The 14,208-nt window shown below is 35.0% G+C and overlaps 1 protein-coding gene across 1 annotated transcript in view; it reads right to left on the bottom strand.

The window, feature by feature from the left end:
* The window catches only part of TEX15 (testis expressed 15, meiosis and synapsis associated), a 64,771-nt gene extending 64,101 nt beyond the window's left edge, over positions 1–670 (bottom strand). The window contains exon 1 of the mRNA XM_032593035.1: positions 532–670. Within this exon, the coding sequence (XP_032448926.1) occupies positions 532–670 (139 nt within the window). The remainder of the gene's footprint in view (positions 1–531) is intronic.
* Between the last annotated feature and the right edge of the window lie 13,538 nt (positions 671–14,208).

Genomic DNA, 14,208 nt, shown 5'->3' on the forward strand with positions numbered 1-14,208 from the left:
AACAAAGGTGTACCGGCTATATTTTTCCCCCTAGTTTTTTGTAGGAGTAAGGGATATACTGTCAAATAAGTTTCTATTTTTCTAGGATGTGCCCTTCCTAGTCCTTTTCAAGGGAGAAGACACTTTTCTTGGGGCTTTCTGTGTCTATTCCAGCTGGTATTCCTGGACTGTTGGCATATGATCTGAGACATGGAGGAAACAAAAACATAAAATCCAGAGAACTTACTGCAGTGACATTCCTTGAGTCCCAGGGTTTTTAAGTGGTCCATCTTCTCTACACCTTCCAAAGTCTTCTACTATTTGTTTTGTGTATAATGTCCAGCAATTTTAAGTGTACTTAGTGAAAGGGATAGGAGACATGTCTGTTTCATTGTGTGTGAACCAAAGGAACATGTGTGTTTAAGGAATTAAAGGCATGACTTCATCTAATTTTATATAGTCAAAACAGAAGATGAACACAAACTAAGAATCAGAAAAATGCAGTAATAGTTATGAAATAACCCCGTCTTCCTTGGAAATAGTAAATATTACCTTTCCCAGCTGCCCTCCTGATCTTGGGAATAGTGAATTTCTTCAAAGGACTGACTTCTACACCAGCAAGTAATAAAGGCTCACTGGTTGAGTTCATTTTCCATAGTGTCTTGTGTTTAGCAATATCTTTCATTTCCATTTTGTTGGTGGCCTAAAATCAACCCGAAATTATTAAACAAAAGGTCAATTAATAAGTAAGAGGCAATGGCAGTAAAACTTTAAAATTTCTTACATGGAATTGAACACACTGTCTTGGTCACACTCACAACAGGTTCCAATCACAATTTGTCAGGTCACCCAAAATAAAAAATTAACAGCTTTAGCTTTTACATAATGTTTTAAATATTTATTTTGTAGCTTCTAATAAACCTTTTCTCTGTAATTTATAAAACTGTAATGGGGTAACTAAAAGTGTGTGTTCCTGAAAAGTTTAATAACTTCCAAACAATTTTAAAAAAATGTTTATTTAATTTTGATGGGGTAGGGACAGAGAGAGAAGGAGACAGAGGATCTGAAACAGGCTCTATGCTGACGGCAGTGAGCCCAATGTGGAGCTCAAACTCACGGACTGTGAGTCATTACCTGAGCTGACACCAGATGCTCAACCGACTGAGCCACCCAGTCACCTCTGAACAACAATTTTTTATTAACATTTGGTAAAATTCTTGCCAAATACTATGTTTTTAAAAAGCATTTTGTCTATACACTTCTGTGAACAGAATGAATTCTCTAAATCAGAATCTCTGCCTGTGGGAAAAACCTAAAGTTGTAAATCAACTACTACAGGACTATCCCTACAGTGGATTGCCTAAACAGTCAATCATTGGCTAATGTTCCATAGTATCACTCTATAAATGGATTAAGACCTCATATATTGTCATACTATAACAGATTTCTTTTCCTCCCTTCTTTCTCTCTCCAATCCTCCCTCCCCTCCCACCCAACACATACAGTTAATTCTTAACCTTTCAAGTAGAACTCATACTAGGTATTGAAGGAAAGTTATGGAGTCTACACACAGAAATATATGTAGACATGGATTTTTTCATACCATTTCATAATATGGTTCATGGACCTCCTGATAGCTATTAACTGCTTAGTTCCAACTTAGCTCATAATCTACATTAAGAGCTGCCAAAATTCTACAGAAGGATCATAAAGGATAAACTTCTACAGAAGGTTCACAAAAGATTTTCCCTTCAATCCCCACTCCACCCTTTATGGGAGATAATCTTACAATCTCCCAAACATGGATCAGAATAGGGAATCTGAATAGACAGAAATCTCTAGAAACAGAATATCAGCCTTTCTCTCATCTAGCTTCACTGATAGACACCAGTGGTGTTGTCACCTAACAAGAACACCCACAAGATACACTATCTTGAGTCAGTGCACCTGGCTAACTCAGTTGGTAGAGCACGTGACTCTTTTTCTTGGCATTGTGAGTCTGAGCCCTGTGTTGGGTGCAGAGATTATGTAAAAATAAAATCTTTAACAGCAACAACAAAAGAAATACTGCTGCCAAGATATACCAGCCTGAGAGATAGTTGTCAAGATAGCCATGTTCATCTGGTAAGGGGGAAAAGGAAGAATAATTTATTTAATGACTTAAATTACAAGAACACTTTTCAATTAATCGTGATCTATACCTACTGTACACAAAGGGATACTACCATCACTTGAATATACTTGAAGGGCCAAGTGCTGCAACAATCCTCAATACTGCCCTTAACTATAGTTAAATTGTATTTTCAGGAAAGGTGGATACTATTTTAGCTGTATGGTTTCTTATACAATGTTCCTCTAGTACAATTTACTAATAAAGTGGGCCTCTGAAATTCACTGGTTTTGTTCCTTAGTGCTTAGGATAACACTAAGTCACAAATTAGCTAAGTTAAAAACTGTAGTGAAAAATGAATATTCAGGGCACAATGGTATTCGATGTTCTTTAAAAAAAATTTTTTTTTAATGTTTGTTTATTTTTGAGAGACAGAGAAGAGTATGAGCAGGGGAGGAGCAGAGAGAAACGGAGACAAAGAACGTGAAGCACGCTCCAGGCTCTGAGCCATCAGCACAGAGCCTGATGTGGGGCTCAAACCCACAAGCTGTGAGATCATGACCTGAGCATCTGAAGTTGGACGCTTAACTGACTAAGCCACCCAGGCGCCCTTCAATGTTCTTTATTAAGTTGCACCCAGCAATTTTTCAAGTAGGAATAATACTTGAAAAACTTCAGCCTAAACAACTTAGCCATATTAAAGTGATAACAAATTCATATAAATCTTTATATTCATATTCACAGTCCCATAAACATATCCTGTTCTGTAGTATATAACAGGATATGTTTTTACATATGTATGCAAATGGTTGAGTGTCTGACTCTTGATTTTCACTCAGGTCATAATCTCGTGGTTTGTTAGATCAAGAACCACATCAGGTTCTATGCTGACAGTGTGAATCCTGCTTGGGATTGTGTCTCTGCCTCTCTCCCACTCATGCTCTCTCTCTCAAAAGTAAATAAATAAACACTTAAAAAATAAGTATGTATATTATGATCAATGTTTAGCTAACACACTTAAAGATTATGCAAAATAATATATTCTAGGAAAAAATTATTAAAACTGATTTAAGAAGGAATTACAAGAATTCATCATCTTAGTACTGTCAAGAAGAAATTAAATTAGAAGTTACAAACTGATTCTAAAAGTAAAAATGATATTATGGGGCTCCTGGATGGTTCAGTTGGTTAAGCATACAACTCCTGATTTCAGTTCAGGTGATGATCTCACAATTGTGAGATCGAGCCCCATGTTGGGTTCAGCACGGAATGTGGAGCTTGCTTGGGATTCTCTCTCTGCCCCTCCCCTGCTCGTGCTCTCTCTCTCTCTCAAATAAACTTAAAAAATAAAAAAATTAAAGTAAAAACGATATTAATATATCACAAACCATCTGAGTTCACCCCAGAAATGCAAGGGAGATTTATCAACAGGAAATATGTACATCTCATTTACTACATAAACCTTTTAAAAGTATTTTGCCTATACACTAAAAAAGAAAAATCAAGTGATTCTCTCAATAGACTATGATTATCTCATAGACTTATGATTTTTTTTTTTAAAAACATCTTAGGAAAGAGGAAGCGACAGAGAAATTGGTAACGAACACCAAAAATTTATAGCAAATTGCTAAATAGCAGGAGCACTACCTTTTCAATTAAGAATAAAATAAGAATGCCTTTGTTTCCTTTATCTCTGCTTCCCTGTAACAGTGGGCTGGTGGTGCTCACAAGGGCAAATGTCAAGAAATAAAAGGTATAAAGGCAAGTTAAAGGGAAAAAAGAAAAGGGCTTGGGAATTTCTGGGAGTAAAAGAGTGTTTCAGCTTGTAAGGGAAAACTTAGATGAAGTTTTAGATGAAGAATGAATTTTACTTAGAAAGGCAAAAAAATCATAATGTTTCAAATTTTGGTTCTACCATTAATTAACAATGTTATATTAGGCAAAATGCCTAACTTCTCTGAGGCTGATAATATCAATAATATTTCACATGGTTGTAGCACCTGTATGCTATAATGGACACAATTAACTATTTGTATATTCCTAAAGTCTATTCTATGGAACCAAGTTACACTATTTGTCAAGAAACACAGGACTGCAAAGATAACCAGCTTAGAAGTCAAGTGATGTTGGTTCTAATACTAGCTCTTAATAGCTCTCTAATACTAGCAACTACTCAACTAACCTCCAACAATTCACTAACTTCTGCAGTGTGTTACTCTGTGTGCATTATGAATTGTATTACATTTTTCAGGGACAAGTAATGGCCAAAGAATAGATACCTTTTATGTCAAATAGTCAGGCTAAATATTTGATCCTCTTGAAGTCCATTTTAGAAGAATATTTGTATTGGGTTTCCGAAGACCATCATCAAACATTAAAGACTTGCATGTTTGGGAGATTAGAGATTACTAAATAAACCTGCAAAATCTTTAGCCTGATTGTCAAAGAGTCTTAATAACAGAACCTGTTTCAAGTGAAAAACTTAGCCTTAGAGTTTCTTTAATGAGACTCAACTGCTATCAGTTGAGTCCTTTATACAAGGTAACTCAGGATGACTGCAGATAGACAAAAGCATTAATGAGAAAGTTTTTTTTAGTTCTCTTTCAAACTTTTGTATGAATCAGCTTGTTATTAATTTATCTTTAAAATCTCTAAAACTTTGCTGATCTTTAACAACAACAAAAGCAATGCCTCAGTTTCAGGATTTTCTGGCAAATAATACTGTTCTAACTTATTTTTACACTTACCTTCTATTTGTGCCAAATAATACTGACTTCCTATTCATTTTCCATCCCAAAATATACTCAAGTAAAAAATAAGTCTACTTTAGAATATTACAGAAGTTACTGTAATGATGATATGCAGATATGGCAAAGATCATTCATTCCTCTTCTAGTAATCTCAAGAAAGAGTTCCTGATGAATAAAGAATACTCTCAGAACTTAAGTCACAAAAGTAATTTCTGAGTTCTTCTGCAGAGTTCTAAATGGTTCAGACTAAGAATTATTTGATAAGCAAATGGCTAAATCAGATCACACATATGATAAACTGCATACACACTTAGTGAAATTAAGCCAAGAATCCCTTAGTTAAGACTATACAATGGAGAAATAAAATACATTTTTGTTGTATCTTTCATTTTACAGATCAGGGATTGGCAAATGCTGGCCCACTATTAGTTTTCATAGGGACTGAAATTTAAATGACTGGAAAAAAGTCAGGAATAGTATTTGTCGCTTAAAAAATTATCTGCAACTCAAATTTAAGGGTCCATGGTAAGTAAATTTTACCGGGACACAGCCACACCAATTTATCTATTGTCTATGGCTGCTTTACTATTAGAAAAGCATAGCTGAGTAAACGTGACAGACACTCTGGGGCCCACAGACTAAAATATTTACTACCTAGCCCTTTACAGAAAGAGTTTGCCAACCCCTGTCAGAGATGAAGCAACACAACTAATTGGGACAATAAAAACTAGGTCTTATGATTTCCATCTCAGGGCTCTTTCTCCCATACTCCCGTTGTCTCAATTATCTCTCTACTGTATCATGAATTTCAAAGTGAGTGAATCCCTACTCACTTTGCTTCTCTGCATCTTGCCCAACAGCATTTAAACAGGCTCAAACCTGATCATTTCAAAACCAAAATAGGATTCTACCAGGGTTATACATGTCTTTATCTAGATCACCTTACTTCCTCCTCAATCTACTTTGATTTCCAACTCCACCTCAACAGCAATCTTCAGTTACCTTTTTCACATCAGTCTCTCACTCACGTAAGCACACTTCTGGCTCATAACTTACTTGGCCTGTTTACATTTGATACTCTTGACCAATCTGCCCCACTCTTCCCTGATTGCTGTGACTTCATAATCCTGATTTCAGGTGGTCCTTTCTCAGTCTCTTAATAATTCAACACTAAAACATTATTGTTTTAATGTTTACTTCTATAAGGGAAATAAGAGAGTATTCTCTTTGAAGATATTTTTAGTAGTATTTATCAAACTTATTTTAGCCAACAACAAAAACAAAATCTTGTGGTTTTAATTTGCATTTCTTTCATTACTAGTGAGGTTGAGTCATTTTTTTCCTGTCACTTGTTCCTCCTATCTTTTTCTCCATTTTTTCTTTTTTACAAATAAGATGGTTTTTAATGATTTGTAAGGATTTTATACACAGAGATATTAGTTTTTGTCTGTCATAATAAAGGTTGCAATATTTTTGTCTTAATTTCATTTATGGCATTTGTATCCCATAGCAAAATTTTAATTTTTGTGTAGTTTAATTTCTCAACCTTTTATTATACTGGATTCTTATCTTAACACCAGCAGTGTAGGAGAGTTCCAGTTGTTCCATATTCTCAACTCACATAATACTGGCCCAGACTTTAATTCCTGCCGATTCAATATCTGCAAATGCTATCTCACTGTGGTTAGTTTGCATTTGTCTGATTTTTCATAAGACTGTGTATATTTATTGGTCATTTGTGTTTTCAAACCCGTGAAATGCCTGTTCATGTTTTTTACCCACTTTTTTATGAGGCTATTTATTCTACTCTATGTATTTGCCAAAAAAAAATCTTTTTTTTTTTTTAATTTTTCTTAACGTTTATTTATTTTTGAGACAGAGAGACACAGAGCATGAATGTGGGGAGGGTCAGAGAGAGAGGGAGACACAGAATCTGAAACAGGCTCCAGGCTCTGAGCTGTCAGCACAGAGCCCGATGCGGGGCTCGAACTCATGGACCGTGAGATCATGACCTGAGCCGAAGTCGGCCGCTTAACTGACTGAGCCACCCAGGCGCCCCCAAAAAAAAATCTTTTTGAGATATGAGCACTTCATCAATCATATTTGTTGCAAATAATTTCCCCTCACTTTTTAAACTTATCTTTTCACTTTTTTGAAAAATATTTAATGTGGTTGAATTTATGCACTTTTTCCTTATATTTTGTTTTTGCTTTTGATAAACTTTAATAATTCTCCCCAAGATCATAAAGAATATCCTCTTTATTCTCTTCTATGAAAAGTTTTATAGTTTTGCCTTTTACCTTCAAGTCCTTAAATAACCTGAAATTCATGTTAGTCTGAGGTAAGAAGGGCTCAATTTTTCCATATGAGTATCAAACCATGGTAGCATTAGAAAAATCTTTCCTTTCCCTATTTATCTCTGGTATCTCTGACATTAATCAACTTTCCACATATGTATGATTTCTAGGCTCTCTGATCTGTTTTATTGGTGTCTTTCTGCATTCCTGCACCAACACCACACAATAATAAATCTTGATATATGTTAGGATAAAACCAAAAGAAAATAAAAAACAAATCTTGTTTTTTGAAACACCTTTGCTCTTACACACATATTTTAAAATAAGTTTGTCTAAAACATAAGAGACTCTTAAATATAGAAAACAAACAGAGGGTTGCTAGAGGGGCTGTGGGAGGGGGATGGGCTACATGGATAAGGGGCATTAAAGAATCTACTCCTGAAATCAGTGTTGCACTATATGCTAACTAACTTGGATGTAAATAAATAAATAAATAAATAAATACATGTAAAATAAGTTTGTCTAATAAGAAATCTTATTTAGGTTTTAATTGGAATTTCACTGATCTACTACTGATCAATGATATTGTTTTATGAGTCTTCCTCTCTTGAACATGGGCTATCTTCCTATTTATTCATGTCCTTTATATCTTTCAATAAAGATTTCTTTTTTCCACAAGGGTATAACATGTTTTAAAGAATTTATTGTAAGTTCTGGGGTGCCTGGGTGGCTGAGTCAGTTAAATGTCCAACTTCAGCTCAGGTCATGATCTCATGGTTCATGGTGTTTGAGTCCCACGTGAAGCTCTGTGCTGACACCTTGGAGCCTGCTTGGATCCTCTGTCTCCTTCTCTGTGCCCCTCCCTTGCTCTCTCTCTCTCTCAAAAGTAAACAAACATTAAAAAAACAAAGGATTTATTCTAAGTTTGTCATAATTTTTAAATCACTACACATTATCTTTTTAAAAAGTTGTATTTTATTCACTGCTAATGTTTAAAGTGGTGTTCATGATAATGACAATATTTATCTGTAACACTAGGAACCAGACACTTATCTAAGTGCTTTAGATATATATTGATCCACTTAATCATCATATCCCTATAAGATTCCCTTATTTTAAATTAGGGGAAAAAGTGTAAGTTAAATAATGTGCCCAAGGACAGAAAGCTAGGAAGTGTTTGTTGGAATTCAAAGCCAGGCAGTCTGACATTGGCATGAATACACTCAACTGTTAGGCAAAATGACTTTCATTGAAACTGATTTCTGTACACTGACTGCCAGCAACCTTGCTATGCTTCTATTGATTCTAATAATTTGTCTTCATGAACAATCATAACTTTTCTGAATGAGGAAGGGCATATTATAATGATTTTCAGCATGTTTCTTTTTTCCAATTATTATACCATTTATTTCTTGTGCTTGCCTTACTGCGCAGGCTAGAAGTTCTAACATATGTCAAATATAAGTGATAATGGCAGGTGCCTTGGTCTTTTCCCTGAACCTAAAGGGGAAGTTGTAGATCTTTTACAATTGAATGACAAATTCTATTTTTTTTTGAAAGACATCCTGTATAGGTTAAATTTTCCTGGGTATAAAATTCTAGACTGACTGCTATTTTCTCAGCTCTCTTAAGATACTATCCCACTACTTCCTGTGACCCACTGCTCCTGTTAAGAAATCACCTCCAATATAATTGTCACTCATTTAAGGGCAAATCTTTTTTCTCTGACAGCTTTTAAAATCTCTTCATCTCTGGTGTTCTGCATTTTCATTATAATGTTCTAGTGTAAATATTTCATGGACTTGTATTTAAGGTTTGGTATCTTTGACATTTTTGTGAAATTTTCTGCAACTTTATCTCTGAATATTGTTGTGGCATTGTTCTATTTCCTTAGAATAGAAATTTTAGTTACCTGTGTTTAAACTTCTACACCTTTATTTTTCATGTTTCTTAACACCTAATTCATATATTTCATCTTTTTTTCCTAGGTTGCATTCTCAATAAAGTTGATTTAAAATCAATAGTTGATTTCACACACACACACACACACACACACACACACACACACACACACAAAACAAAGAGTGATATAATATCTGGGTTACTTGCTTTAAAATTATCCAGTTAATAACTGCTGAAGCTTGAAAATGGGTACTTGGGGACTCATTATAGTATTCTATTTTCATATATTTTGGAACTTTCCAGAATAAAAACAGAAGCATAAAAGTGGCTAAATGTGCATAAATTATCTTTAAAAATTTGTTTTAATGTTAACTTATTTTTGAGAGAGAGAGAGAGAAACAAAGTGTGAGCAGGGTAGGGGCAGAGAGAAGGAGATACAGAATCCAAAGCAAACTCTAGGCTCTGAACTGTCAGCACAGAGCCTGATGTGGGGCTCGAACTCACAAACTGCAAGATCATGACCCAGGCCAAACTCAGACGGAGCCACCCAGGCACCCTGAAATTATCTTTAAAAGAAATCGATAACGTTAGTTGTCTATGGAGAAAAGAATACTAGGTGGTTTAGGAATGTGGAGGAATTTATCAGTTTATATTTTTATTACCTTAAGTTTTATCTTCATAAATTTATAAACTCTTAAAAATGAAAATAATTTGTTCACTATTGCAACGAAAAATATAAAATACATAAGAATAAACTGAAGAAATGGTCTGGGCTGATAGGAAGACTTCTAAAAACTCTGAAGGTCATAAAAGACTTGCTGAAAGAGGGAATGAGCATACTTTATTTTTGAGGAATACTTATTATGGTGAATATTTAAAATTGTCCTACATTAAGCCTCTAAAGTTGATTCAATCTTGAAATTGACAAAAATAATACTAAAGGTTATATGGAAAAGAAACAATCAAGGAAATTATGAGAAAGTTACTGGAGGAAGAAAACTGGCACTATTAAATATTATAATTTATTCAATAATTATAGCAATTATAATTAGCTGGGTAATATCACTCAATTAAATTTAGGTTTTATTAATAAGAGAGAGGATAGTAAATAATAGGCAATTTAAAACTGTAGTTATCGACACAAAAATAAACAATGGAATACCAGAGTGAGAAAAAAGACCAAAAGTCCCCAAGATTTTGCAGATGTTAATAATGGTATTTCAAATCAGTGAGGCAATCTACAGTATTCAAACAGAACCTAGCCATATGGAAAACAAAAACACAAATTTAAAACTACAATGAAATATTTTTTCCATACCTCTCAGATCAGAAAATATTAAAGTCTGACAATATCAAATGCTTAAAAAGGTGCCAGAGCAAGTGGAACTCTCATATACTTCCGGTGACTGTGTAAACTGGTACTGTCACTTTAGAAAACAACTAGGCATTATCTAGTACGGTTGAAGATGTGCATTATCTTCTGACCTAGTAATTCCATTCTCTAGGTATAAATACTCAAGAAGCAATTCACAAAGTGTGATCCGAAAACTTCTGGGAGTCCTTAAGAGCATTTCAAGGTGTCAGCAGGTCCTCTTTTTCACCTACATATCTGTGAGGTCATATTATCTTCATATTCTTCAACCAAAACAACAAATACTGCAGAAGACTAAATGCAGAAGCAGGTATGAGAATTCACTTTTTTTTTTTAAGTTTGTTTATTTATCTATTTATTAAATGTTTGTTTATTTTTTAGGGGTGCCTTGGTGGCTCAGTCAGTTAAGTGTCCGACTTGGCTCAGGTCACGATCTTGTGGTTCTTGAGTTCAAACCCTGCATCGGGCTCTGTGCTGACAGATCAGAGCCTGGAAACTGCTTCGGATTCTGTGTCTCCTGCTCTCTCTCTGCCCCTCCGCTGGTTGCACTCTGTCTCTCTCTCAAAAATAAACATGCTATCAGCACAGAGCCTGATACTGGGCTTGAACTCATGAACTGTGAGATCATGACCTGAGCTGAAATCACAAGTCAACCACGTGAGCCACCCAGGGTGCCCCACACCTGATTTCTATTAACCTGATATGCAGTAATAGAAAACAACAGCACTTTTTTGGGAAATAGTTATTCTTCATTAAAATATTACTTATGTCAATATGATGGATGTGTTGCTATTTCTAAATGAAAAATTAATATGTTTAAAAATTTCTTGATTTTAACTAGGTACAGGAGATACAATCCTCATTAACAAAAGTTCTTTACGGTCTTAAATTTGAAGGGTGATTAAAGGGATCCTATATAAAGAATACATTTGGTTTTGTCCCAGCAAAGAGTTTCAAAAACACTTGGAATGTCCTAAATGACAGGAGTGACTTTGTTATGCTAAAAGGTGACTCATGGTGGGCCCCTACATAGTTTCAAAATTGGGGCTGGTCACCAGAAAACCATGTACGTGATTAGACGGCTAGGACTTTCAGTTGCTCCACCTGGGAGAAGGGTTAAGAATGAGTTCAATCACATGTCCAATGATTTAATCAATTGCACCTCCTTAATAAAACCCCAATAAACACTGGACACTACAGCTCAAGGGAGCTTACTGATTGGTGAACGCAATGATGTGCTGTAAGGGTGATGCCTCCAGACTTCATGGAGGGAAGACATGGTCTGTTCAGGACCCTCCCAGGACTGCATTCTATGTATGTCCTTTGTAATAAAACTAATTTTAAGTACAGTGCTTTTCGAGTTCTGGGTGTTGTTCTAGTGAATTATTGAAACTGAGGGGGTTCGTGGGAACCTCTGAATTTGTTAGCAGTTGGTCACAGGTATGGGCAGCTTGGGGAACCACTTGTGACTGACATCTGAAGTAAGGACAGTTTTACGGAAGACTTAGTTCTAGTGGAGTCTGACACTAAATACAGATGGTCAGCATTTGAACTGGATTGTATTGCACTGCAGTTAGGGTGGAAATGTCAAATTTTAAAACCAACATCTCTGACAACCATTATCCTAGAGAAGCTCCTGTACATGTACACCTAAAAGCAAACCGAGGAGTGTTCAGAGCAGCATTGTTGCTGATGTCCATCACTAACCAGCAGGATGGATAAACTGTGGTATACAACATGCCAGGGAATACAACATGAGTGAAAATGAATCGACTACAGCTACATGAAACGTAATGTCAAAACAAGTTGTGAAAGAGTAAAGTAGGGTGCCATTTATATGAAGTTTAAAAAATGCAAAACTGAACAATTTAGGAAAGAAGAAATATGATAGCAGGCAAGTCATCAGCTCAGTGTGTAACAACCTTGTTAGTTTCAAAGGAAAACTTTCAATTCTATACCAGGTGAACAACTAAGTGAGGGTAGAAAAAAATACACACAGAGGGTTTAGACAAATTTGTGCTTCACATACCTACAGTAATATCCTCCCTCTTTCTGACCACTCATTCACGGGGTTTCGTTATGTGTGTATGACTGAAGACTGATATAACAATTGTGTTATTTCTAGGCAACATATTTTTTTCAAATTTCAATGTTTCTGATTTCAGGACACTTATTAAAATCAATATGAATTTTTTAAAAATTAACAACTACCAATTATGAACTTTAATGTACTATTTACTATTTCCCCCACCAAAGATTACTACTAAGTTGACAACAGTATGCCAAAGTATGGCAATCTACAACAGAAAAAAAATGATAGACATGTTACACAACTGAGTGGTAGGCAGCTGAATGGTGCTAACAAAAAATATGTGACCACCAAACATTTGCTATTTTTCAATAATCCCAATACTCTCCATTTAGCATTCCATACTGTAACTATTACACTTCATAAATTTCCTAAAGTAAAAAACAAAAAATTCCTAAAGTATCAAACTGGCACTCATCCTGACCTAATACCCAGCCCATTACTGACAAAGAAAACAGAGGCCTGAATGTTTCAGGAGGAACTTGTACAACCAGAATTATATTACTATATTGAAACTTGGCTTTTAATGATTTATTTAAATGAGCTTAAAATTTTTTATCAACCTGAGTTCTTAACTTTATTAAAGAATAATAAATTTTAAAATAGTAATATAATTAGACTGTGTTCATTCTAACTGGAACCATCTCAGTGTTCTAAAATTCACTGATTAGGTGAAATGTAGAGAAGGTGAAATCAAGTCTCTAATTTGACCACTGCTATCAAATGATATAATAACAACTGGTAGACAAAGGATGCTTTGATCAAATATTGTTGTCTTGGATAGTTTTGGCTATATGAATATTCCAAATATGAAACTGGTATAGACAGAGATGAGGATTGTGCAACCAGAATACAGCTGCTTGTATTGGTAAGACTGAAGTTTCACAACTCAGGTAACACCAGGAAAAACAGGACTTGGGTAGAAAGTTATAGAATCCTTAACTCTTTTACCCTGCCTGGCTCACATGATGTCAGTACTTGGGTAAGAGAAAGTCTTTGGCAGGTGTGCAAGGGTTAACATACATGCAAGTATTAACATATACCCTTTCTTAGAAAACTACTGGAAGATGTGCTTTGGGGTGGGAAAAAAAAGAATGAATCTAAAATAAAGATGACGTGGGATTAAAAAAAAAAAAAAAAAAAGAATGAATCCAACCCAGAGTAGTGACCTTAGGATGGATGAAAGTGGCACACAATTTCTAGGAAACCCTCAGTATAGACTGAAGCAGGACAATGGAGGGCTCCAGAACAGAATTCTCCACACACCTGGAACTAATATAACATTGTACATCAACTATACTTCAATTAAAAAAAAATTCTCTAGCTTAAAAAGAAAAAGGAACTTATGTATCTTAGCACCCCAAAAACCATTACTGGCAAGTACTAGCACATTTGCAGAAAAAAATGTTACATTTAAAAGCAGGCTAAAAAAGCTATTATTAATTCTAAGGAAAAAAGACGATCACAGTTGTAGAAAACAGTATCTAGATCATAATAATGTGAGCACTGATTTCTAACAAAAAATTATAAATATGTTGGAAGGATGGAGGTAGGTAGTGAGATGGTGGTGGTTAGGAGTTATGTTCTTATCTACAATGATGACAAAAATCAATGGATAATTTCTATCATTGATAAATCAAGAAACACTAGTAAAAGCATATTACCTATAAGTGTGGAGGTGAATACCTAGGAAAGTAACTACAGAAGTT

Source organism: Lynx canadensis, chromosome B1 (assembly GCF_007474595.2).
Source record: "Lynx canadensis isolate LIC74 chromosome B1, mLynCan4.pri.v2, whole genome shotgun sequence".
Lineage (NCBI taxonomy): Eukaryota > Metazoa > Chordata > Mammalia > Carnivora > Felidae > Lynx > Lynx canadensis.